We start from the raw sequence: 27,688 nt of genomic DNA on the forward strand, positions 1-27,688 counted from the left end.
TGCATGTGTACATTTTAGACACGTATCTCACCAAACAAGGAAGGTAATGCTGCTGTGATTGTTACATTTGATGTTATTAATAGGGGTAAAAAGATACTTATAATTCATAAACTTTCAAATTTCAGTCTTTAGTGTATTCAGTAAAAGCATTGTATTCACGGGATGTGAGACTTCTGAATGCAAAAATAGTTTAGCTTAAAAGTTTAAAATACAATTAATCAAATTTCTGGAATAAGTACGTCAGACCCATAAAAGAAACAAGCGTAAGTGCCTCAGTATGTGGAGAGAAGGGGAAAGGATTAAAAATTACCCACAAAAACATGTGATACAGAAGACAAGAGAAAGGAAAAACCTGCAAAAACAAAATATCTGACATAGAAAATAGAGAGAGAAGAAAGATCAGGAGAGAATGGAGAAACAGGACTACAAACACCCTGAAAACAAGGGAAAAAGACCTGGAGATGCAGAAGAATATACAAATCTCACCTTACAGTCCAGAACCACATGAACATGATCTTTCTGGACAAAGAGTAAACAAGATTTTTGTGGACCAAGTAAAGAAGGAATATCTGTAAGGAGAGAGGTGAGAAAGAAAATAAGGAGAAGCAAAGTACATGGTCCAAAAAGTAAAATTATGAAATCAGAGAACGAGAAAAATAAATATAAAAAGAAAATGGAGAGAAATAACAAGGAGGGCCCTGTGAATGGCTAGAAGCTCTGCTGTGAATACACTACATTATCCCAGCAATAAATGGTGTTCAAAGCCAGTCTTAATCCGTGGTCTAGGCACCATCCAAGGGGGTGGCAGTATGGGAGGAAAGACATGGGGTGCAGTCCAGTGAGTGGAGATCCGACAGGGGGGAAGTGAGACACAGGCCAACCGTCAATCCCACCCAATGGCGGGTGTTAGGAGGGAGACATCCGTGATTGGCAAACAGCACAGGGTACACAGGATGGTCAGGGAATTGGCGAATGGTGATTGTGTAAGAAACAAGGAGTTGGCTCCGTTGTATGTGTAGAGGGGAAATCCCCGCTTCGGTGAGGAGACTATCAACAGGACTAATGTGGAACACAATAGCCAGATGCACCCCACAATGATGGACAGGGTCAAGCAGTTTCAAAGTGGAAGGAGTTGCTGAGCCATAAACCTGACTACCATAATCTAGTCTGGGCTACATGTAGCCTACAGGTGGCGAATGTGGGGCAGCCCTGTCAGCTTGTTATAAAAAATAAGGTCCAAGAAACAGGACTGTGCTTCGACATCTAGGAGGTGATGGCCTAAATAAATTTCTGGACTGGGGTGTACTGTAGGTCAACGACAAAATGCATAACCCGCATTCTGGAGGGAGAAAGCTGAAATCCATGGGAGGTGGCCCACGCAGAGGCCCACTGAATGCCGCCTTGGAGCTCGCACTAAGCAGATGCTACCGAGTGGGAGCTGCACCAGATGCAAAAATCGTCAACGTACAACACCGGGGTAACCAGAGGCCCACAACTGATGACAATGAGGAAGTGTATGACACTTAGCAAGAACCCTGTGGGATATCGTTCTCCTGAATCTGAGGTCTGCTGAGGGAAGTGCCAACTTGGACACGAAAGAGCTGGTGAGATAAAAACTCGCACAGATAAAAATCGGAAGGGGATCGTGGAAGCACCAGTCATGGAGGGTTACTAAAATGTGTTGGTGCCAAGCCATGTTGTACGCCTTATGTAGGTCAAAGAAGAGCTAGACAAGGTGCCGGCAGTGTGTAAAGACCTGTCAGGTGGCTGATTCCAATCTGAGTAAATGGTCAGTTGGAGAGCGTCCTGTCCAGAAGCCACACTGATACGGGGACAAAAGGCTCCAAGATTTGACTACCCAACATAATCTGAAGCTGACTATCCTCTCAAGCAGTTTACAAAGTACATTCGTAGGGCTAATTGGGTGGTAGTTATCAAGAGACTTTGGGTTCTTCCTGGGGTTAAGGATGGGGATAACTATACTGTCTTGCCATTGTGACGGAAAAGCACCCAAGAGCCAAAAGTGGTTGAAGACCCTGAGGAGATGCTGCCCTGGGGTACGCCCAGGTGTTGGATCATCTGGTTGTGGATGGAATCCGGGCCGTGTCTTTGGAAGAGGTAAGAGACTGCAACAATTCCCATTCAGTGAAGGGCACATTATAGGGCTCAGGGTGGTGCAGGACGAAACAGAGTGGGGTCTGTTCAACTCTGCGTTTCTGCCAGAGAAAGGCAATAGGATAGGGAAAGGACGCCGATGCCGTCGCAAAGTGTGTTGCAAGGTGTTCTGTGAGGTCCAATGGATCGGTGCACAGAGCAACCTGGAGGTCAAGACCCTGGACAACTGACTGTCGATGGTGCCCCAGAAGGCCATGGAGCTTGGACCAAACTTGCGATGATGAGGCATATGTCCCCAGGGAGGAAACATAGTGCTCCCAGCATTCCTTTTTACTCCGTTTAATAAGGTTATGAGCCTTAGCATGGAGACGCTTAAAAGTGGGGAGGTTGGTCTGTGAAGGATTTTGCTTAAATTGTTGCAGAGCCCGTTGGCAGTCCTGGACAGCAACAGCGACATCCTCAGTCCTCCACGGTACTGTTCAATGACGAGAGGGATCTGTGGATAGGGGGACAGCAGTGCCAGCAGCATGAAGAATAGTGGCAGACACCTTGTACGACTACATCAATGGATTTTGAGAAGAAGCTGTTGAAGTGCACAGTAGACATTTACAAAAGGCCAACTGGCCCTGTGGAATGCCCGATGTGGGGACCTGTCTGCCTGGCGACAGCAGGGGAACGATAAAATCACCGGAAAGTGGTCACTGTCATAAAGGTCATCATGGGTTCACCAATGTAGGGGAGCCATGAGGCCAGGGGAGTCATGAGATCGATAGCAGAGAAGGTGCCATGAGCGGCACTGAAGTGGGTAGGGGAACCATTATTGAGGAGACACAAACCTTGGTCCGTGATAAGTTGGTCAATCAGGAGATCCCTACCCATTGAAGTGACACTCCCCCACAGTGGGTAGTGGGCATTGAAGTCCCCAAGGAGAAGAAATGGGGCAGGAGTTGCTGGATTAAGGTAGACAGTTCAGCGTAAGGAAGCGACCTACCTGGAGGGAGGTAGACATTGCAAATGGTGATTGCCAGATTCGTTTCCACTCGAACCACTATTGCTTCCAAGTTGATATACAGAGGGATACATTCAATAATGACATCAGAACAAACCAAAGTGCAGACCCCACCAGATGCTACCCTGAGGCTGGCACGGTTCCCAACAGAACGCTCGATAACCGCAAAATATTGGAGAGTGGTCATCACAGAAATGCGTTTCTTGAAGGGCAAGACAGAACGCAGAATAAGAGAAGACAAGATGTTGCATTTCCGGTGGGTGATGATAGTACCCATTGCAATTCCACTGGATGATCGTGTGGCGAGAGTCCAAGTTAGACATAACGAAGCCAAGGAGGAGGTTATATCCCTCGATCAGTAGTTGTCGCCAACATGGATGGGATGACTTCCATAAATAAAATGTTAATGTCAGAATGCAACTGGGACATGCTACCTCTAGGGGCACCTTGTCTTGAGACTTATGTTTCTTCTTTTTCTTCTTCTCTTTTGGAGGTGGTGGGGGGCAGGGCACAGAGGGAGTACAGGTGTCTGCAAGATCTGGAACCGAAAGATAGCGGGTGACCTTGAGGTGCACAGGCGGTGTGGCTTATGGCCAAGTGGTGGAAGGAGTCTTCTGGCCTGAAATACACTGGGGAGAGGGGTCCCAGGAGCAAGCCCAATCACCGGCAGGTGCTGAAGGAGGAGGACACTTCTTTGGCCAGGAGGGCAGTGGCGGATTCACATGAGGGGTGTGCGGGACACGCCCACCCCCCTTGCGGGGCCACCTGCATCGCCCCCGCCAGTCAGCCCGCACGCTATTCGTTTGTCAGTAGACTTTGAGATCAAGTAGTTGTACTTTCCGATGTAGCATGCGCGTCCATGTCATCTCTCAGTCCTCTGACTGGTTTGATGGGGTCTGCCACGAATTCCTCTCCTGTGCTAACTTCATCTCAGAGTAGCACTTGCAAACCTCTACATCCTCAATTATTTGCTGGATGTATTCCAGTCTCTGCCTCCCTCTACAGTTTTTGCCCTCTACAGCTTACTCTAGTACCATGGAAGTCATTACCTGATGTCTTAACAGATGACTTATCATCCTGTCCCTTCTCCTTAACAGTGTTTTCCACATATTACTTTCCTCTCCAATTCTGCGCAGAACCTCCTCATTCCTTACCTTATCAGTCCCCCTAATTTTCAACATTCGTCTGTAGCATACACCTCAAATGCTTTGAATTCTCTTCTGTTTCCCACAGTCCATGTTTCACTACTAAACAATGCTGTACTCCAGATGTACATTCTCAGAAATTTCTTCCTCAAATTAAGGACGATATTTATTATTAGTAGACTTCTCTTGGCCAGGAATGCCCTTTTTGCCATTGCTAATCTGCTTTTGATGTCCTCCTTGCTCCATCTGTCATTGGTTATTTTGCTCCCTAGGTAGAAGAATTCCTTAACTTCATCTACTTCGTGACCATCAACCCTAATGTTAAGTTTCTCATTGATCTCATTTCTACTACTTCTCATTACCTTTGCTTTTCTTTTATTTACTCTCAATCCATATTCTGTACTCATTAGACTGTTCATTCTGTTCAGCAGATCATGTTATTATTCTTCACTTTCATTCAGGATAGCAATGTCATCAGCAAATCGTATTATTGATATCCTTTCACCTTGAATTTTAATTCCACTCCTGAACCTTTCTTTTATTTCCATCATTGCTTCCTCGACATACAGAGTGAACAGTTGGGGCGAAAGGCTACATCCTTGTCTTACACCCTTTTTAATACGAGCACTTCGTTCTTGGTTGTCGTCTCTTACTATTCCCTCTTGGCTGTTGTACATATTGTATATGACCCGTATCTCCCTATTGCTTACCCTACTGTTTTCAGAATTTCGAACATCTTGCACCATTTTACATTGTTGAATGCTTTTTCCAGGTCAACAAATCCTATGAACGTGTCTTTATTTTTCTTTAACCTTGCTTCCATTATTATCCGTAACATCAAAATTGCCTCTCTCATGCCTTTACCTTTCCTAAAGCCAAACTGATCACCATCTTGAGAATCCTCAATTTTCTTTTCCATTCTTCTGTATATTATTCTTGTAAGCAATGCTGTTAAGCTGACTGTGCAATAATTCTTGCACTTGTCAGCTCTTGCCATCTTCGGAATTGTGTGGATGATACTTTTCCAAAAGTCAGACGGTATGTCGCCAGACTCATACATTCTACACACCAAAGTGAATAGTTGTTTTGTTGTCACTTCCCCCAATGGTTTTATAAATTCTGATGGAATGTTATCTATCCCTTCTGCCTTATTTGATCTGAAGTCCTCCAAAGATCTTTTAAATTCTGATTCTAATACTGGATCCCCTAACTCTTCTAAATTGACTCCTGTTTCTTCTTCTATCACATCAGAGAAATCTTCCTCCATATAGAGGCTTTCAATGTATTCTTTCCACCTATCCACTCTTTCCTCTACATTTAACAGTGGAATTCTCATTGCACTCTCAATGTTATTACCCTTGCTTTTAATGTCACTGAAGGTTGTTTTGACTTTGCTGAATACTAAGTCTGTCCTCCCGACAATCATTTCTTTTAAACATCTTCACATTTTTCCTGCAACCATTTCGTCTTAGCTTCCCTGCACTTCCTATTTATTTCATTCCTCAGATATTTGTATTTCTCTATTCCTGAGTTTTATGGATTTTTTTGTATTCCTCCTTTCATCAATCATTTGAAGTATTTCTTCTGTTACACATGGTTTCTCTGCAGTTACCTTCTTTGTACCTACGTTTTTTGTCCCAACTTCTGTGATGCACCCCCCCCCCCCCTCTTTCTTTTTGTTTTTTTGAGGTGTCCATTCCTCTTCAAATGTACTGCCTACTGAGATATTCCTTATTACTGTATCTATAGCCTTAGAGAAGTTCAACCATACCTCATCATTCCTTAGCACTCCTGTATCCCACTTCTTTGCGTATTGATTCTTTCCGACTAATGTCTTAAATTTCAGCCTACTCTTCATCACTACTATACTGTGATCTGAGTCTATATCTATGCCTTACAATCCAGTATCTGATTTCGGAATCTCTGTCTGACCAGGATATAATTTAAGTGAAATATTCCCGTATCACCCGGCCTTTTCCAAATATACTTCCTCCTCTTGTGATTCTTGAACAGAGTATTCGCTATTACTAGCTGAAACTTGCTACAGAACTCAATTAGTCTTTCTCCTCTCTCATACCTTCTCCCAAGCCCATATTCTACTGTAACCTTTTCTGCAACTCCTTCCGTAACAATGCATTCCAGTCCCCCATGATTATTAGATTTTCATCCCTCTTTACATACTGTATTACCCTTTCAGTATCCTCAGACACTATCTCTTCAAATTCAGCTTGCGACATCGGCAGGTATACCTGAACTATCGCTGTAGGTGTTGGTTTGCTGTCAATTCTGATAAGAACAACCCTGTCACTGAACTGTTCACAGTAACACACACTATGCCCTAACTTCCTATTCATAATGAATCCTATTCCAGCTATACCACTTTGTGCAGCTGTTGATGTTACCCTATACTCATCTGACCAGAAATCCTCCTCTTCTTCCCACTTCACTTCACTGACCCCTACTAAATGTAGATTGAGCCTTTGCATTCCCTTTTTCAGATTTTCTAGTTTCCCTACCACATTCAAGCTTCTGACATTCCAAGACCCAACTCTTTTTCTCATGGTAACCTCCCCCTTGGCAGTCCCCTCCCAGAGATCCAAATGGGGGACCATTCCGGAATCCTTTGCCAATGGAGACATCATCATGACACTTCGTCAATTACAGACCATATGTCCTGTGGACACACATTACGTATCTTTAATGCAGTGGTTTCCATTGCCTTCTGTATCCTCATGCCGTTAATCATTGCCGATTCTTCCGCCTTTAGGAGCAGTTTCCCACTCCTAGGACAAGAGAGCGCCCTGAACCTCTGTTTGCTCCTCCGCCCTCTTTGACAAGACTGTAGGCATAATGAGGGTGGCTTCTTATGCCAGAAGTCTTGTCCTATTGGCAATGTAATTAACCAATTTGGCAGGAAGAATAGGCACATTTTATATCATAACATGGTATTTGGCTTTGTACATGTGTTAATCAGTTTAAATAAAACTTTCTTAAACTTTGTATGTGACTTGATTATTTTTTATTCCGGTAAAAGAAAAGTTAGCTCAAGATATATTTAGTGCCCCCTACATCTACATTTATACTACGCAAGCCACCCAACGGTGTGTGGCGGAGGGCACTTTACGTGCCACTGTCATTACCTCCCTTTCTTGTTCCAGTCGCATATGGTTTGCGGGAAGAACGACTGCCAGAAAACCTCCATGCATGCTCGAATCTCTCTAAATTTACATTCGTGATCTCCTCGGGAGGTATAAGTAGGGGGAAGCAATATATTCGATACTTCATCCAGAAATGCACCCTCTCGAAACCTGGACAGCAAGCTACACTGCGATGCAAAGTGCCTCTCTAGCAGAGTCTGCCACTTGAGTTTGCTAAACATCTCCATAACGCTTACCAAATAACCCTGTGACGAAACGTGCCGCTCTCCTTTGGATCTTCTCTATCTCCTATGGTAGCCCGACCTGGTATGGATCCCACACTGATGAGCAATACTCAAGTATAGGTCGAACAAGTGTTTTGTAAGCCACCTCCTTTGTTGATGGACTACATTTTCTAAGGACTACCCCATGAATCTCAACCTGGCACCCGCATTACCAACAATTAATTTTATATGATAATTCCACTTCAAATCGTTCCGTACGCACACTCCCACATATTTTACAGAAGTAACTGCTACCAGTGTTTGTTCTGCTACCATATAATCATACAATAAAGGATCCTTCTTTCTATGTATTCGCAATACATTACATTTGTCTATGTTAAGGGCCAGTTGCCACTCCCTGCACAAAGTGCCTATCCGCTGCAGCTCTTCCTGCATTTCGCTGCAATTTTCTAATGCTGCAGCTTCTCTGTATACTACAGCATCATCCGCGAAAAGACGCATGGAACTTGACACTGTCTACTAGGTCATTTATATATATTGTGAAAAGCAATGATCCCATAACACTCGCACGCCAGAGGTTACTTTAACGTCTCTCCGTTGAGAACAACATGCTGTGTTCTGATTGCTAAAAAACTCTTTAATCCAGCCACACAGCTGGTCTGATATTCCGTAGGCTCTTACTTTGTTTATCAGGCGATAGTGCGTACCGTATTTACTCGAATCTAAGCCCCACTTTTTTTTCGGTTTTTGTAATCCAAAAAACCGCCTGCGGCTTAGAATCGAGTGCAAAGCTAGCGGAAGTTCTGAAAAATGTTGGTAGGTGCCGCCACAACTAAGTTCTGCCGTCGAATATATGTAGCACTACAAAGGCATGCTTTGTAGGCACAAAGATAAATACTGGCGCCAAAACCTCTGCGTCAGTAAGTAAATTAAAAAAAAAAGAAAGGTGGAAGATGAGCTTGTTTTTCTCCGCCCCGAGTTTCGACCACTGCATTTTCATACATTATCCAACGAAGTAAATACAAATTCCGTATTGTTCATCTTCGAATGTAGCAGCATTTCAATGTACTACGAAAATCCAACTGGCAAAACTATTTGTCAATATCGCCAACTCTACTTTCTGAATTTTTTCCTACCAGTGAGCAGAGATGGTTGCTAATAGGAACCTGATGAAATGTGAATCACATGCAGTATTCTCTTCACCATAAGAATAATACGAATATAAACATTTTGGCATGTATTCTTTCGTGCTGGCTGCAATCTCATTTAAATCCTGTCTGCCTAATAAACTACTAAAATAGAGTAGACAACAGCAAACACGGAAGAATATACGTATCGTGTGATGTTTATATTTATATTATTCTTATGCCTAATAGTGATACAGTCAGAAATGAAGCAAGGCAACTAACTAGATTTTTAAATCTAAGGTGACTCTAATTTCTGTGCGGAATTTGATGTACTAAAGAAGTGGCCGCAAAGATTTTCAAACGGAGAAAAATTTTCGCCTAACTCTCGTTCAGAACATGTTCTATCATACGCAGTCTATTATTTGGTTCTTGTTGATCATTATCAAAGAAAGCAGCAGTGTAAGTAACAGCAAATAGCAGTCTCTTGCCATTGTTTCGCTAATGAGACGATTCCTCTTTTTTTTATATTGTAAGCCGCGGTAGCGCGCACAAAAGCAAGCCATACCGCGAGCTCGCGACAGGCCGTAAACGTGCACTATTAGAATGCGACAAACAATGCATGCCACAGTACAGTAAAGCATTTTCAGCTTAGAGTGACGTAAACACCTATAACAAAGAAAACAGCACTTATCAGATCAAAGCAAAGTAAGCAATCGATTCAAACCAGACGAAGCACGTGAAAAAGGAAGGGTACCCGAATAAATACGGACGGAGTGCCTGGCGCATAGCAATGGCAACCTGGTAAAGCTTAACTGCTAAGCTTACGACTCGAACCGAGTCAAACTACTCTAGCTGTATCGTCATTCATTCGACGTAAATTGTGTCTCATATTACAATGGACCAATTATGTTTCTATTTGGAGGTGCGGCCTAAAACTTGTCTCTCCCCTTGAATTTTGAGTCTCAAATTTCAGGTGCGGCTTAGATTCGGGAAAATTTTTTTTCCTTTATTTCGAGTCTCATTTTTCAGGTGCGGCCTAGATTCGAGTGCGGCTTAGATTCGAGTAAATACGGTAACTGTATCGAACGCCGTCCGGAAGTAATGGAAAATGGCATCTACCTGGGAGTCTGTATAGAATATTTTCTGGGTCTCATGAACAAATAAAGCGAGTTGGGTCTCAAACGATCGCTGTTTTTCGGGATCCATGTTGATTCCTACAGAGTAGATTCTGGGTTTCCAGAAATGACATGATACGCGAGCAAAAAACATGTTCTAAAAGTCTACAACAGATCGATGTCAGAGATATAGGCCTCTAGTTTGGCGCATCTGCTCGACTACCCTTCTTGAAGGCTGGGACTACCTGTGCTCTTTTCCAATCATTTGGAACCTTCCGTTCCTCTAGGGACTTGCGGTACACGGCTGTTAGAAGGGGGCAAGTTCTTTCGCATACTCTGTGTAGAATCGAATTGGTATCCTGTCAGGTCCAGTGGACTTTGGTTGGTTTGTGGGTGTTAAAGGGACCAGACTGCTACGGTCATCGGTCCCTTTTTCCAAATACTAAAAACACCCACAGAGGATAAAAACGATCAACAGATGATAAGACAGACGACACAGAACAAAAGAAACGTAGACAAAGACCAGACAAGACGAACTAAAATCACACAGAGTGTGACGGTGGTTGGCCGACCATACAAACAAAAGGGGAAAAGCCAACCACCGAGAGAAAAAAAAAAAAAAAAATTGTAGGCCATAGGCCAGAATCAACACAAAAACACACACTTACATTAAGCGATAAAATCCCCCTGCCCGAATAAAACGCAGAACTATGTCCGCTATGGAAGAGTCGTCAGATAACAGCGCAGGGAGCGTATCAGGCAGCGCAAAAGTCTGCCTGAGCACAGTTAAAAGGGCGCACTCCAACAGAATATGGACCACCGTCAAGGACGCCCCACAACGACAAAGAGGGGGATCCTCACGACACAGTAAATAACTGTGCGTGAGTCGGGTGTGGCCAATGCGGAGCCGACAAAGGACGACTGATTCCCTGCGGTTGGCTCGCATGGATGACCGCCACACACAGTAGTCGTCGTCTCCTTGATACGGCCGAGTTTGTTTGGCACGGGCAGGTTGCGCCAATCAGCGTCCCATAAATCGAAAACTTTGTGGCGTAATAGTGCCCGCAAATCAGTCGCCGGGAGGCCAATCTCCAGAGATGGTGCACTAGTGGCCTCTTTCGCCAGGCTGTCAACAGTTTCATTTCCGGGTATCCCAACATGGCCCGGGATCCAAACGAAGACCACAGATCTGCCGCAACGGGCAAGAGTATGCAGGGACTCCTGGATAGCCATCACCAGACGAGAACAAGGGAAACACTGGTCGAGTGCTTGTAAACCGCTCAGGGAATCGCTACAGATAACGAAGGACTCACCTGAGCAGGAGCGGATATACTCTAGGGCACAAAAGATGGCAACCAGCTCAGCAGTGTAAACACTGCAGCCAGCCGGCAACGAACGTTGTTCAGAATGGTCCCCTAGAGTTAGTGCATAACCGACACGACCAGCAACCATCGAACCGTCGGTATAGACAACGCCAGAGCCCTGATATGTGGCCAGGATGGAATAAAAGTGGCCTCGGAAGGCCACCGGAGGGACTGAGTCCTTCGGGCCCTGTGCCAAGTCGAGCCGAAGGCAAGGGCAAGGCACACACCATGGGGGTGTACACAGAGGGGCCCGGAATGGAGGTGGTACAGGGAAACACTCAAGCCCGTAGAGAAGCTGTTTGACGTGTACGGCGATCGGACAACCTGACCGGGGCCCACGTTGTGGCAGACGGACGACTGACTGCGGGAACAGGACACGGTAATTTGGATGCCCGGGCGAGCTAAAAACATGGATAGAATAAGCAGCCAGTAATTGTTGGCGTCGTAACCGCAGTGGAGGGACATCTGCCTCCACAAGTATGCTGTCCACAGGGCTGGTCTGCAAGGCACCAGTGGCAAGGCGGAGCTGCCTTTACGGAACCCACCCTGAGACGGAGCCAGAAGGCCCCGAGACTCCAGTACCCAATTCAAGCGCCGGCTCACCATCCGTTCAAGCATCTTGCAAAGAACGTTGGTGAGGCTAATGGGACAGTAGCTGTCCACCTCCAAAGGGTTCTTCCCTGGTTTCAGAATGGGGACAACAAGACTTTCCCGCCATTGCGACGGAAACTCACCCTCGACCCAAATGCGGTTGTAAAGGTCGAGGAGGCGTCGCTGGCAGTCCACTGAAAGGTGTTTCAGCATCTGAGAGTGGATGCTATCTGGGCCAGGAGCGGTATCAGGACAAGCGGCGAGGGCACTGCGGAATTCCCACTCACTGAATGGAACATTGTATAATTCAGGATGGTGGGTGCGAAAAGAAAGACTCCAACGTTCTATCCACTCTTTAATGGAGCGGAAGCCCAAGGGGTAGTTGGCAGAAGCGGAATTCAGAGCAAAGTGCTCTGCCAAGCGGTTTGCAATGACGTCGGAGTCAGTACAAACTGCTCCATTCAGTGAGAGCGCAGGGACACTGACAGGGGTCCGATAGCTATAGAGGCGGCGAATCTTGGCCCAGACCTGCAATGGAGTGACATGGAGGCCAATGGTGGACACATACCGCTCCCAGCACTCCTGCTTGCATTGGCGGATAATGCGGCGGGCTCGCGCACGCAGCCGTTTGAAGGCGATAAGGTGTTCGATTGAGGGATGTCGCTTGTAACGCTGGAGCGCCCGCCGGCGAGCTTTAATCGCTTCAGCGATCTCAGGCGACCACCAAGGCACAGTCCGCCGCCGAGGGGACCCAGAAGAACGGGGAATGGTGGCAGTAACGATGCCGGTGGTGACCGATTGAACCACTGCATCAATGTCATCGTTAGAGAGAGGCTCAATAGCAGCAGTGGAGGAGAACAAGACCTAGTCAGCCTTATTCAGAGCCCATCTGCTAGGGCGCCCAGAAGACTGACGCTGTGGTAGTGACAGAAAGATCGGAAAGTGGTCACTACCACAAAGGTCGTCATACACTCTCCATTGGACAGACGGTAAGAGGCTAGGGCTACAGATCGAAAGGTCAATGGCGGAGTATGTGCCATGCGCCACACTGAAGTGTGTGAAGGCACCATCATTTAATATCGAGAGATCGAGCTGCGCCAATAAATGTTCAACGATGGCGCCTCGACCTGTTGCCACCGACCCACCCCACAGATGGTTATGGGCGTTAAAGTCGCCCAGTAACAAGAAAAGTGGCGGCAATTGGGCTATCAGAGCAGCCAGGACATGCTGTGCAACATCACCATCCGGTGGAAGGTAAAGACTGCAGACGGTAACAGCCTGTGGCGTCCACACCCGAACAGCGACAGCCTCTAAAGGTGTTTGGAGAGGTACAGACTCGCTGTGAAGAGAGTTCAGGACATATATGCAGACGCCACCAGACACCCTTTCATAAGCTGCCCAGTTCTTATAATAACCCCGGTAGCCACGGAGGGCGGGGGTTCGCATTGCCGGAAACCAAGTTTCCTGCAGAGCAATGCAGAGGAAAGGGTGAAGGCTGATAAGTTGGCAGAGCTCAGCTAGATGGTGGAAGAAACCGCTGCAGTTCCACTGGAGGATGGTGTTGTCGATGGCTGAGAAAAGCGTGATGGGACTGGGGAGGGAGATTACGCCGCTGGGTCACCTGCTGCCTCCGATTTAGCACCTGTGATAGTGCTTTCCATGGTGTCTGATGGACGGGCGAGATCGAGGTCCTCAGCGGACGCCAGAATCTCCACCGCATCCTCAGACGCAGAGCTGGAAGGTTGCGGTGGGATGGCTGCCACCGCGAGTTCCTTGGGCTGAGAGCTCTTCTTGGGTTTCTCACGCCGTTCCTTGGGTCCCACCGACTGGGAGGGCATCACCGATTCAGTCTCCGGGACGGAGGAGGATCGTGAAGCCCTACGACCAGCTGATTGCGGGCACTTACGCCACTGTCGGTCGTCAGCCTTCTCGCTGGCAGAAACCTGGGAAGGGAGGGACCCAAGGGACCCCTTGCGAGCGTGAGAAGCCGAAGAAATTGGACACTTCTCCAGCGTAGAAGTGGGGACGGACGTCCCCGATGGGTGGGATGGTGTTGCTCCTGAGGTAGGTGGCGTAGGAGCAACCCGGTGGGTAGAGCCCCCCCCCCCCCCCCCCCCCACTGGCGAGGGGGCAGGAGTTGTACTACTCGTCGATCCGGCCACAATTTGAGAAACAGACGGGGCTAGCACAGGTGTTGTTGCAGCAGCGTAGGAAGATGTCATTCTCACAGGATGGAGTCGGTCGTATTTCCTTTTGGCCTCAGTATAGGTTAGTCGGTCCAGGGTCTTGTATTCCATGCTTTTACGCTCTTTCTGGAAAATTCGGCAGTCTGGCGAGCAAGGTGAATGGTGCTTCCTGCAATTGACACAGATAAGAGGCGGGGCACATGGAGTATTGGGATGTGATGGGCGTCTGCAATCTCGACATGTGGGGCTGGAAGTGCAGCGAGAAGATATATGGCGAACTTCCAGCACTTAAAGCAATGCATCGGGGGAGGGATATAGGGCTTAACATCACATCGGTAGACCATCACCTTGACCTTTTCCGGTAAGGTATCCCCTTCGAAGGCCAGGATGAAGGCACCGGTAGCAATCTGATTTTCCTTCGGACCCCGATGAACGCGCCGGACGAAATGTACACCTCAACGCTCTAAATTGGCGCGCAGCTCTTCATCAGACTGCAAAAGAAGATCCCTATGGTAAATAACTCCCTGGACCATATTTAAACTCTTATGGGGTGTGATCGTAACGGCAACATCCCCCAACTTGTCACAAGCGAGTAACCGTCGTGACTGGGCAGAGGATGCCGTTTATATCAGGACTGACGCAGAGCGCATTTTTGACAAGCCCTCCACCTCCCCAAACTTGTCCTCTAAATGCTCGACGAAGAACTGAGGCTTTGTGGAGAGAAAAGACTCCCCATCAGCCCTCGTACAAACTAAGAAGCGGGGCGAATAACTGCTACTGCCATCCTGAGACTTACGTTCCTCCCACGGTGTGGCCAGGGAGGGGAATGTTTTCGGATCGTACTTCTGAGCATTAAACTGAGCCCGAGAACGCTTAGAGACTGCTGGCGGCTGGCCACCAGCGAGAGACTATGTACCACACTTCATTGCGGGTCATCCGCCCTGATGCCACTTACTCTGACCAAGGGCCCTCCCCACAGGCGCCACCCAGCCATGGCAAGAGCCACCTGGCAGGATGGCCGTTGCCGGGAGTCCCGATACCCCTGGAGGATAGGCATCTACTCCCTGGCATACGTGGGGAGTTAATGGCGCAGGCATCAGTAGAGCGATCCCTGTGTTGTCAGGGGGGCTATAACCAACAGGGTACATGGCGGCCCCACCACAACGGACTGGCTACCGTGCTGGATGTTAGGTAACATGTGGTCCATGGTCACCGTTGGTGCAGAAAGAGGCACTGCACAGTGCAAGGTGTTATCTGCACGCAGAGAAAAGAGTCATGCCCAAGAGATGGAGAGCGGACAGGACTGCAGTTCAACGGTGTATAAGCTGGCGAAAGGTCTGATCGCAAGATGGACACAATGCACCAAGTAAGGCGCCCTTCCCCAATCGGCTCGCTCTTCGGAAAATTTTGAGAGATGGAGGTCAAACCCAACAGGGGACCATCATATAAGGCCGAAAAGTTTGAGACTCCTTTTAGTCGCCTCTTACGACAGGCAGGAATACCGCGGGACTATTCTAACCCCCGAACCCGCAGGCGGACCAGTGGACTTTCCTCTGTTGAGTGATTTCAGTTGCTTTTCTATTCCTTGGACACTTATTTTGATGCCAGCCATTTTTTCGTTTGTGCGAGGATTTAGAGAAGGAACTGCAGTGCGGTCTTCCTCTGTGAAACAGCTTTGGAAAAAGGTGCTTATTATTTCAGCTTTGCGCGTCATCCTCTGTTTCAATGCCATCATCATTTCAGAGTGTCTGGATATGCTGTTTTGAGCCATTTACTGATTTAACATAAGACCAGAACTTCCTGGGATTTTCTGTCAAGTCGGTACACAGAATTTTACTTTCGAATTCACTGAGAGCTTCATGCATAGCCCTCCTTATGCTAACTTTGACATCGTTTAGCTTCTGTTTGTCTGAGAGGTTTTGGCTGCGTTTAAACTTGCAGTGAAGCTCTCTCTGCTTTCGCAGGAGTCTCCTAACTTTGTTGTTGAACCACGGTGGGTTTTTCCCGTCCCTCACAGTTTTACTTGGCATGTACCTGTCAAAACGCATTTTACGATTGCCTTGAACTTTTTCCATAAACACACAACATTTTCAGTGCCCGAACAGAAATTTTCATTTTGATCTGATCTGCCTTCTATTACTCTTGCTAAACAGATAAACCTTCCTCCCTTCTTCTATATTGCTATTTACTTCCATATTCAGGGATGCTGCAACAGCCTTATGATCACTGATTCCCTGATCTGCGCTTACAGAGTGGAAAAGTTTGGGTCTGTTTGTTATCAGTAGGTCCAAGATGTTATCTCCACCAGTCGGTTCTCTGTTTAATTGCCCGAGGTAAGTTTCGGATAGTGCACTCAGTATAATGTCACTCAATGCTCTGTCCCTACCACCCGTCCTAAACATCTGGGTGTCCCAGTTTATATCTGGTAAATTGAAATCTCCACCTAAGACTATAACATGCTGAGAAAATGTATGTGAAATGCATTACAGATTTTCTCTCAGTTGTTCTGCCACTAATGCTGCTGAGTTGGGAGGTCGGTAAAAGGAGCCAATTAATAACCTAGCATGGTTGTTGAGTGTAACCTCCACCCATACTAATTCACAGGAGCTTGTTGTTGTTGTTGTTGTGGTCTTCAGTCCTGAGACTGGTTTGATGCAGCTCTCCATGCTACTCTATCCTGTACAAGCTGCTTCCATCTCCCAGTACCTACTGCAACCTACATCCTTCTGAATCTGCTTGGTGTATTCATCTCTTGGTCTCCCTCTACGATTTTACCCTCTACGCTGCCCTCCAATACTAAATTGGTGATCCTTTGATGCCTCAGACATGTCCTACCAACCGATCCCTTCTTCTAGTCAAGTTGTGCCACAAACTTCTCTTCTCCCCAATCCTATTCAACACATCCTCATTAGTTACTTGATCTACCCATCTAATCTTCAGCATTCTTCTGCAGCACCACATTTTGAAAGCTTCTATTCTCTTCTTGTCGAAACTATTTATCGTCCATGTTTCACTTCCGTACATGGCTACACTCCATACAAATACTTTCAGAAACGACTTCCTGACACTTAAATCGATACTCGATGTTGCCAGTCTATATTTTATATCCTCTCCACTTTGACCATCATCAGCTATTTTGCTCCCCAAATAGCAAAACTCCTTTACTACTTTAAGTGTCTCAGTTCCTAATCTAATCACAGGAACTATCCACTTCTATTTCACTACAGGATAAACTACAACTAACAGCGACAAACACACCACCACCGGTTGCAATCTATCCTTTCCAAACACTGTCTGTGCCTTTGTAAAAATTACGGCAGAATTTATCTCTGGCTTCAACCAGCTTTCTGTACCTATAATGATTTCAGCTTCGGTGCTTTCTATCAGCGCTTGAAGTTCCAGTACTTTACCAATGCAGCTTTGACAGTTTACAATTACAGTACCGATTGCTGCTTGGTGCCCACAAGTCCTGACTTTGCCCCGCACTCTCTGAGGCTGTTGCCCTTTCTGTACTTGCCCAAGGTCATCTAACCTCCTTGAGGTTTTTCTATATCCACCACTGAGGGAGGGGGAGCATCTTCCAGATGGGATGCCATGGGAACTGCAGGGGGGGGGGGGGGAGAAGAGAGAGGGGGGGGGGGGGGGGGCTGGGGTAAGGTAGAGGCAGGAGGAGGAAATGAAGTAACATAGGCAAAAGTTGAAGATAGTGACACTGGATGCAGTCTCTGATACGTTTGGCGAGCCTCAGCATAAGACAGGTGATCTAGGAACTTGTATTCTTGGATCTTCTTTTCTCTCTTGTAAGCTGGGCAATCTGGCGAGCAAGGGGAGTGGCGGTCAGCACTACTGACACACACAGGTGGCAGAACACAGGGGCTTCTCTCATGGAGAGGGTCTCCACAGTCACCACATAGAAGGCCCGCCGTACAGTAGGAAGACATATGCCCCAAACGCAAGCACCACATGGGTGGAGGGATGTACGGCTTCACATCACGTCTGTAGCACATACCCCTGACCTTCTCTGGGAGTGTACCCCCTCGAAAGCCAGAATGAAGGAGCCAGTATCGGTGGGTTGTCTTTGCAACCCTTCTGCACACATCAAACAAAATGAACGACACTCCGCTCCAGATTAGCCCGGAGTTAATCATCAGTTTGCAGGATGAGGTCCCAATGAAAAATCACTCCCTGCACCATATTCCGAGATAGGTGAGGAGTAACAGACACCAGGACATTGCCAAGATGATCACAGACATGAAGGGCTGCGGACTGGGAGGCACAAGAAGCCTTGATTAACAGTGAGCCCAACCGCATCTTACTAAGAGGCTCCACTTCACCAAACTTGTCCTCAATATTTCCATGAGAAACAAAAGCTTTGTGGTGGTATAACAAAAGCAGTTCATGAAGGTTACTTTTTGTCTCTGAAAGGAAATTTTCAACACAAATCTCCATACAATAAATGGGTTCAGGGTGAAATAATGACTCCTATGAATCATTACATGTCAGTAAAATTACATTTTATGTGAGAGGTGGTTCGAATGGCCCCCTACGTGATAGGATGTCTAGAAGTGGTATACGAATTGAATAATTACTGAATTTTGACTTGTGGTAACTTCCTTTTCCTGAGTGACAATTAGTAATCAAGACTGAGATAAACTTGAAAGTTAAATGAAAAAGTATTAATATATGTGTTTTGGGTTAAGTTTTTGTCATTTGTGTATGCATTACTATTATAATAGACTTAACACTGTGAAAAAGACTTCTCACACATGCCAGATTAGTTGAAGGAGATGCGTCAAGTGTCATCTATGAATAACATACAGGAAAATGTATCGAATAATCCTTGGGCAAATGTCACCACCAGCTCAGAAAGTAACAGCAGATCTGCTTACATTCTACAAGTTGGCAGAAAATGAGCACATAATTTGGGACAAACATGGAGAGAGTAAACATAGTGAAGAAAAGCTACTAAAATATGAACAATTCCAAGCAATTTGTCCGGAAAAGAAGACAATACATCTGGTGGTGTTCATAAGGGGTTTTACTCACATTTTTACTAAGTGGTTGGAGTGAGTACCGAAAGATGTAGCATCTAGCAGGATATACGCACGGAGAAAGCAAAATGCGGTTTCTTGATGCCATAAAAATGTGCACTACTTATGAAGGGTTCACACGAGCATTCCTGTCAAAAGAATTGGTCGCACGGTGCACAAGAGAGGCTAAAAAAGAAGTATTAAACCCAGAACCATTTACAGCAACGTCTGGAGGATTGTGTAAATATTTCGAAAAAATACCTCAACAAAGCAAAATGTGATGAGCGAAGAAGATATCATCCAGATATTAAAATCAAAATTAACCTCTGTCATCAGAAAAAAAACCATGACAATCCCGGAACATGACACTGAAGAATTTTTGTCAACATTGGACACATATGACACAATCCAAGAGGACGACAAAAAGCATGCAGAGAATAATGGACAGACAACACACAAAAAATATCAGCACTTTTAGACAAATGATCGGCGCGCAGCACGTGGCAACAAATGAGGTGGGAAGACCTGACAGGAGATATCACCTAGGTTATGTACAGTACGACAGTGGAAATCAAACTTGGGACAATAACCAAGTAAACGTACAAGAACAAAGTATGAGAGTACCACTGAATGCGAATGTGACAGACTGGCATCAGAATACGCTTGTAATAACAGAAATAGGCAAAAATATAAACAGGAATAACAACAAAAATCAGGAAAATGCTTAAGGGCCTGCGCCAGCTCCAGTGCTAGGGTCGAAAAGAATTGGAGGGGCAGTGGTAGTAACTTGGCTATGCTACAATACAACAACGGGCATTTTTTAAGAGGTAAATTACTCTCAGAGCAGACAAGGTGTGAAGTTGAGGAGAGGCTAACTTCAGTATAAGCAATTAAGCACAGAATTGAAAAAATGAAGTAAAGATCATTCAGGACACAAGTGAAACAGTAGACGGTTTCAGCCAATTTGTTTGAAAAACTGAGCCAGGAAGCAATGTTTCCAGTATATCCAGTTAGTAACTGCAAACTCCAAGTCCAAGCTCATTAGGAGGCAGGCATTTATAATCGTGTATTTGGAGAATGGAGCCTATAAGGGCACAATTCTAATTGCTGAGGGATTAATTGTGAATTGCATCCTAATGCTGGAGTTTTTTGGGGAAACACATGCAAACATAGCTTTTGCGTGTGGTATTTTGAGAATGGAGAGTGAAGCACAAGACATTGACATACCACTTCTGTAGACAAGAAATATTCATGGGAACTATTGCGAGGGAGCTCGCATACAGCTGGTAACAAGCAACAGATCGAGCATGTGTCCAGACGAGGAAAAAGTAGCAGATGTGAATGAGTTATTTAGCCAATCACAACAAAAATTGACAAATTGTCCGAGTTGAGTACTGAACAGACAGACCAACTGAACAGATTGTTGTCTAGATTTATCAATGTATTAAATGAAATACCTGATGTGGCTATGTATGTAAATCAGACCCACGGCCTCATCTGTGTGTGAGTTGAGTTTGTGTGAATGTGTGTGTGTGTGTGTGTGTGTGTGTGTGTGTGTGTGTGTGTGTGTGTGTGTGTGTGTGTGCTGTCTAATTCTGGCGAAGGTCTTACTGGCCTAAAGCTATTATTTGTGAGATGTTTTTTGTTGTGCCTATCTGCGACACAGAATCTCCACTATATGGTGAGTAGCAATTTGCCTTTTCACAATAATGTTACATTCCATCCTGGATTTTCCATTGTTTGAATATTGGTTTGGGTGCATGCCTATTATAGATCAGGAAAACTGAAGGGCACACAACATTCTGCACAACTGCATTTGCTAGTAGGGCCTTGAGCAACTGCGAAAGAGCTCATACCACCACTGAAAAAGAAGCACTGGCAATAATATGGGCACTTAGAAAATGTCTCTATTATATATACCAATCTCAGACTAAACTATTCTGTGATTATCAGGCATTAAGTTTCCTACAAACATGCAAGTAGCTACACATGAGATTAAGTCGTTGGACAATATTTCTCCAAGAATGCAATTTTCCCATTGAATATATTAATGACAAAGATAACCTGATTGCAGATGCATTATCAAGGATGCCGGAAGGTTTAGAAGAGGATGTATGTGAAGGGGAAGCAGAAGACGAACTTTAGATTTCGTTAATAAAGGATACAGCACGCCGAAGATATTATTTAGATATATGTAAGAACATGGCGGAATTACAAGAGCAGGATCTGCATTTGAGTAAGGTCAAACAGCTGCTGGAACAAAAGAGCAATGCCAATCTGGCAGAATATTTCAAGCTAGTAGATGGTGTGTTGTTCACAGGGGGAGTGAAAAGTCTAAAAACTGGTGTGTGTGTGTGTGTACCCGACAATAGAGTAGAAGATCTGGTAAGGTTTATGCATTTACCACGGGGTCACTTCAGTGCCTCTAAGTGAGCGTCGAAGAGTAAGCAATATTGCTAAATACCTAACGGTAAACGGAGAATAGCCACGATATTGAAGTCATGTGATTTATGCCACAGATCAAAGGATAATCATCAAGGTAGAAAAGGGTTGTTGAGCTCGATTATACCTAACAGGCCACTTTTTTTGGTATCAGCTGCTGTTTGTGGCCCTCTTCCGAAATCGAGGTGGTTGTTGTTGTTGCGGTCTTCGGTCTTGAGACTGGTTTGATGCAGCTCTCCATGCTACTCTATCCTGTGCAAGCTTCTTCATCTCCCAGTACCTACTGCAAACTACATCCTTCTGAATCTGCTTAGTGTATTCATCTCTTGGTCTCCCTCTATGATTTTTACCCTCCACACTGCCCTCCAATAGCAAATTGGTGATTCCTTGATGCCTCAGCACATGTCCTACCAACCGATCCCTTCTTCCAGTCAAGTTGTGCCACAAACTTCTCTTCTCCCCAATCCTATTCAATACGTCCTCATTAGTTATGTGATCTACCCATCTAATCTTCAGCATTCTTCGGTAGCACCCCATTTCAAAAACTTCTATTCTCTTCTTGTCTAAACTATTTATCGTCCATGTTTCACTTCCATACATGGCTACACTCCATACAAATACTTTCAGAAAAGACTTCCTGACACTTAGATCTATACTCGATGTTAACAAATTTCTCTTCTTCAGAAACACTTTCTTGCTATTGACAGTCTACATTTTATATCCTCTCTACTTCGACCATCATCAGTTATTTTGCTCCCCAAATAGCAAAACTCCTTTACTACTTTAAGTGTTTCATTTCCTAATCTAATTCCCTCAGCATTACCCGACTTAATCCGACTACATTCCATTATCCTCGATTTGCTTTTGTTGATGTTCATCTTATATACTCCTCTCAAGACACTGTCCATTCCATTCAACTTCTCTTCCAAGTCCCTTGCTGTCTCTGACAGAATTACAATGTCATCGGCGAACCTCAAAGTTTTTATTTCTTCTCCATGGATTTTAATACCTACTCTGAATTTTTCCTTTGTTTCCTTTATTGCTTGCTCAATATATGGATTGAATAACATCAGTGAGAGGCTACAACCCTGTCTCACTCCCTTCCCAACCACTGCTTCCCTTTCATGTCCCTCGACTCTTATAACTGCCATCTGGTTTCTGTACAAATTGTAAATAGCCTTTCGCTCACTGTACTTTACCCCTGCCACGTTTAGAATTTGAAAGAGAGTATTCCAGTCAACATTGTCAAAAACTTTCTCTAAGTCTACAAATGCTAGAAACGTAGGTTTGCCTTTCCTTAATCTTTCTTCTAAGATAAGTCGTAAGGTCAGTATTGCCTCACGTGTTCCAGTACTTCTACGGAATCCAAACTGATCTCCCCCGAGGTCGGCTTCTACTAGTTTTTCCATTCGTCTGTAAATAATTCGTGTTAGTATTTTGCAGCTGTGGCTTATTAAACTGATTGTCCGGTAATTTTCACATCTGTCAACACCTGCTTTCTTTACAGTACATAGGGTCAGAGAAAGTGAAGGGGGTGTTCCCCCACCAACATCTAAAATGCTATCATGAGTACAACTGATCAAACAACACATGAAAAAAGGGGACGCTGGTGAAAATATCAGTGTGAAATCTCGGGTATTTAATAATAAGATAATTATTAAAAGTTAAGAATGGAGATGTTTTTAGACTGTGTCAATGAATGTGTGATTTTTCAATGAAATTTATTTAGCAGTAAGTTATTACTGGTAGTATGTATTTGAGTCTTTTCATGCGTATGAGGTCAAAGAATTAGCTAGTGATAGAGAGGTTTACTTTGAATTTTTCACTTTTCATGTTGTTATTAACAGCAATTGTTAGTTGAAACTAAAATAAATTAACCTTTTGTCCAGTCATGATTCAAACTAGATGGTCAGGTGCTCTGGCGATTTGGTTAAAAACAATAAGGTACAGATTGAGACTGCCCAAGCTTTTCCTTGAGAGTCAGGAGCTTTAATGTATTCAGTATTATTACAATTATTGGAAGGGAGGAGAGCAGTAATGTGCAGGCGAGCCGTCTTGAGTCGGTATGGGTATAATTCACTGGACATTATGAATTAATGAAGAACAAAGGTTAGTTTGTGAACATGAAACTGAAGACAATATACAAGACAGTGATAATGTGAGTAAACAATAGTGACTCAATACGGAGCCTCAGTGTGATGATAAAAACCCATTAAAGTGAACACAAGAAACTTCAATTTGAAGTATTGTGAATTCTTGGTGGATGAAACCACAATGGCAGTGAACATCATGCATTGAAGGATATAAGGAACTTCAGATGGAAGTCTTGTTAATGCTCTTAGAAAAACAGAACTTTTGGAGCTACAAAAGAGTGATGGTGATTTGTTTTGTTACTTTTTCAATATCATCATGGACAACAGTTTCTGGTGTGGTGTATTATTGTGTTCAATTCTGACGAAGATGTGATTCTGTGAATAACCAATAATATCATCATGGATGACAGTAGTTGATGTGGTGAATTATTGAGTTACTGTGAACCAAAATGTGACCTTTTTGGTAGTAGCAATAAGAATAGTTGACTTGGTGTGTAATGGATTGCATATAAACCCGAAACTGCCACTGGAATCTATCTAATTGAAAGCATTTGGATGTAAGCCATACCGTATCAAAATTGCTGCACCATTACTACAGGTGTGACTAATCCATTCTTTCTGGGGAATATAGCTTTGGTAAAACGTAATGCATGTGGAATTACATCTCATGTAACCATGATGAGGGCAGTACCTTAAGTGGACATAACTGTTTTGAGAAAAGTCTACTGTTACCCTCACATTCTACTCCTTCTTGCCTCTCCAACAACCTCCCGCTCCTGTAACATCATAACTCTGCAACAAAGAACCGCATCATCAACCATCTCTTCTCTAACAAGATTGTGGAGAAAAAAGGTTTCTCTTTTCACAAAATGAATCTCCAATTTTCAATAGTAACATTCAGATATCGAAAGTTAATTACAATCAATTAATCGTAAATTCAAAACACGTCTCAGTTTTTGTACAACTGATGTATGTAAATTTTGTATAGTTTTATGAGATTTTTTAAACCTTAGAAATGTGGGCAAGGTTAAACAAATGCTCGCATAAAGTGCTTCAACATACAGAGGCAATTTATGATAGACTAAGCTTGTTCCCCAGTAGCATGCCCGCTAAGCTACTGGTCTTAAGATCATATAGTAACTGCAGACTCCCTTACAAAATAACATCTAATAGATGACAATTGTCCAATCCAGAAAATTTTCGCATAGAAAGGGCCTGGCAATAGTTAGTGTCATGCGACAGTAAAAGATACGTGGTCAAACAAGATATTATTTGAAGCGTCCTCGTGCGCAACTGACTACGAGAGAGCAGCATTATCGCTGACGCTCCCTCTATTCCTTGAAATAGGAGAGCTTTGGTTCGATGTTAACTATTGTGAAAAGATGCAGTCTAGCTTCTGATTTTAATGAGGATGGACAAATGTATTATGGCTTAAGATAGAAAGCATTGTTGTGAAACCACCATCTTTAACTGAAAGGCATTTTCTGATTTTATGTGAGAATAAGAAGCCAATAAACCAATTTCTCGGCAGCATAAACAAGGTGTGTATTGTGTAAATTATTTTCCATCTTATGGTTTCACACTTACAATATCCGTGCTTGCCTTCGAGACATTTCTTTGGATTGTGGAAGCTTGAACCCGCAAACTCTATATGCCCATTAATTTAAAGACTTTGAAACAAATCCACTTCGACGAACAGTTTCCCATTGAAAGGACAATTGGACCATAGTTAACATACACTAACATTCCTACAGATACAGCACGCAGTTTGACAGCTGGCAGATACATCGAAGACAGCTTACAGTCAGTGAGATCTGTTTGATTATTTATTCATTTCAGACAACTAAACTCTCTTCTTAGAGAGACTGAATACTAAAGAACTAATTCCTTGAATCCTTAATAATAATAATAATAGAATCAAAGCAGTAATTAAATGAAGAATAATAATAATAAAAGCAGTTCATCGAAGCTACTTTTTGTCTCTGACGGGAAATTTTCAACACAGATCTCCACACAATAACTGGGTTCAGGGTGAAATAATTACCCCTTTCATGAGTCATTGCATCTCAGTAAAATTATAACAATTTACCTTCCTCACGAGAGGGAGTTACACATCATAAGGAATTGCACTTTGAACTAGCCTACAGAAAAAAATTTAAAAAAATTCTGTTGTGGTTGATCATAATACAGTTCATCTGAAACTGACAACAGAAGGCATACAACCATACTGCCCAGCAAACACATTTACATTCATTATACAAATGATACAGGAATGTTGCTAAACTTCCTACAAAAAAGAAAGATGATTACACAGTGATCTGCAAGAAGTAATTATAAATAATAAAAAGCAGAGATAATTCTGATGGACAGAGCTGTCTATCACTTCATTTTTATTTCAATACATTACGCAGTAACGTTTAAACACTAGCATAGTAAGAACATTCAGCATTACATATTTCCAACAACAACTGTATTTGTAGTTGTTTTCGAACTTAAATATTCGGGAGGACGATGCTTCAATCCCACGTCCGGCCATCCTGATTTAGGTTTTCCGTGATTTCCCTAAATCACTCCAGGCAAATGCCGGGATGGTTCCTTTGAAAGGGCACGACCGACTTCCTTCCCCATACTTCCCTAATCCGATGAGACCGATGACCTCGCTGTCTGGTCTCATTCCCCAAACAACCCAACCCTCAAACTTAAATATACTGCTAATAACAAATCTCATCAGTGAACAATAATTCTGATGGACAGAGCTGTCTATCACTTCATTTTTATTTCAATACATTACGCAGTAACGTTTAAACACTAGCATCTGATGTATATATGATTACAAAGAGCTTCAAGAATTAAAAGAGTGCCGAAAGATACACCATAAGGATAATTCTGTAGTTCATACATGAAATAAAGTAAAGATCAATCGTAAATGAATGTGGAAAGTTTTTATAACATAAAATAGGGGTCTGTACACTTTTAAACTTTAAAGTATCATACCGTAGAAACATGTTTACCCAACGAAGTTTAAAATAACATACCGCAGAAACATCTATACCCTACTCAATAAACTGTCCCACACAACGATTAATGCAAAACTGAAAATTAAAGGAATAGAGATGACAGAACGGACTAAACAAATTTACAATTTTTATCCTCCAAAGCTTACCTTAAGGAACATACTGGATGGACATGGGCACTTATTATTTTCGCAATTCCTCGAGTCAAAAAGTCCCATATTACAATGCGGCCGTCGTTGCATCCTACGGCTAACAACGTCCCTCGTTTGTTGAAGGCGCAAGTGACGGCCAGCGATATACAATCCAATGCACCGTCGAACTCCTGGATACAGAAACTGTATTTATATTCAATTTTGGTACGAAATAAGCATAACAACATGTGTATTCACACATACACATTTACAGTTACCACACTTTAAAGAAGCATTGCGGCAGATCCATTACATCACTCACGGTAGTAATTTCATGCTGTGCATGTCATATACCTATTAATGACTACTCTCTTAACTTACCTCCGGGTAGTTTTGTCCGAAAGATTCTGGAAAAGCAAAATAATACCGTCAGAGTGACTCAAAATTAACTAATAATACATTTTTATTAACTCATTTACGTTCCTACTTACCTAGTAATTCTAGATTCATTATCACTCACTTATAAAGTCGATGCTTCTCCTTTAACCGCACTTGGTTAGTAAACAAAATACCGCCTGAACCTGACATTGAGCAAAGCTCTCAACCAAAATAGAAGATAAACCATTTCATGGCCCGCACACCAACAAAAGTCAGCGTTTCTATCCATACCCCCTCGATCGATATAAGAAGGCAAGATATACGACTGCAAAGTCACTGCATCCAACAAGCAAATCATAGGGCGGTCCGAACTCAACGATATGTTTGTTCATACGTATGCGACCATCATATCTGCACTGACAACTCGTAGCGTGTGGATAGGAGAGTTGCGCATATATAGAATGCTCGAAAACCTGGAAGTTTGAGCAAAGTTGGTCAGATCTGTGGGCGCAGAATACATCCCTGCAAACAAATCATGCACACGAGATCAGTGCAAATCTCACACG

General features: G+C 43.9%; 1 protein-coding gene across 2 annotated transcripts in view; it reads right to left on the reverse strand.

The window, feature by feature from the left end:
• The window catches only part of LOC126284613 (retinoblastoma-binding protein 5 homolog), an 86,045-nt gene extending 58,595 nt beyond the window's left edge, over window positions 1-27,450 (reverse strand). Inside the window, exons 1-3 of one of the 2 annotated variants that reach the window (XM_049983678.1) lie at window positions 27,236-27,450; window positions 27,126-27,151; window positions 26,763-26,935 (exon numbers count right to left, since the gene is read on the reverse strand). In XM_049983678.1, the coding sequence (XP_049839635.1) occupies window positions 26,763-26,935; window positions 27,126-27,151; window positions 27,236-27,254 (218 nt within the window). In that variant the 5' untranslated portion in view covers window positions 27,255-27,450. The remainder of the gene's footprint in view (window positions 1-26,762; window positions 26,936-27,125; window positions 27,152-27,235) is intronic. The other variant, XM_049983677.1, reaches the window with a different exon arrangement.
• Window positions 27,451-27,688: the final 238 nt, after the last annotated feature.

The sequence above is a fragment of the Schistocerca gregaria genome, chromosome 8 (assembly GCF_023897955.1).
Source record: "Schistocerca gregaria isolate iqSchGreg1 chromosome 8, iqSchGreg1.2, whole genome shotgun sequence".
Classification (NCBI taxonomy): Eukaryota; Metazoa; Arthropoda; class Insecta; order Orthoptera; family Acrididae; genus Schistocerca; species Schistocerca gregaria.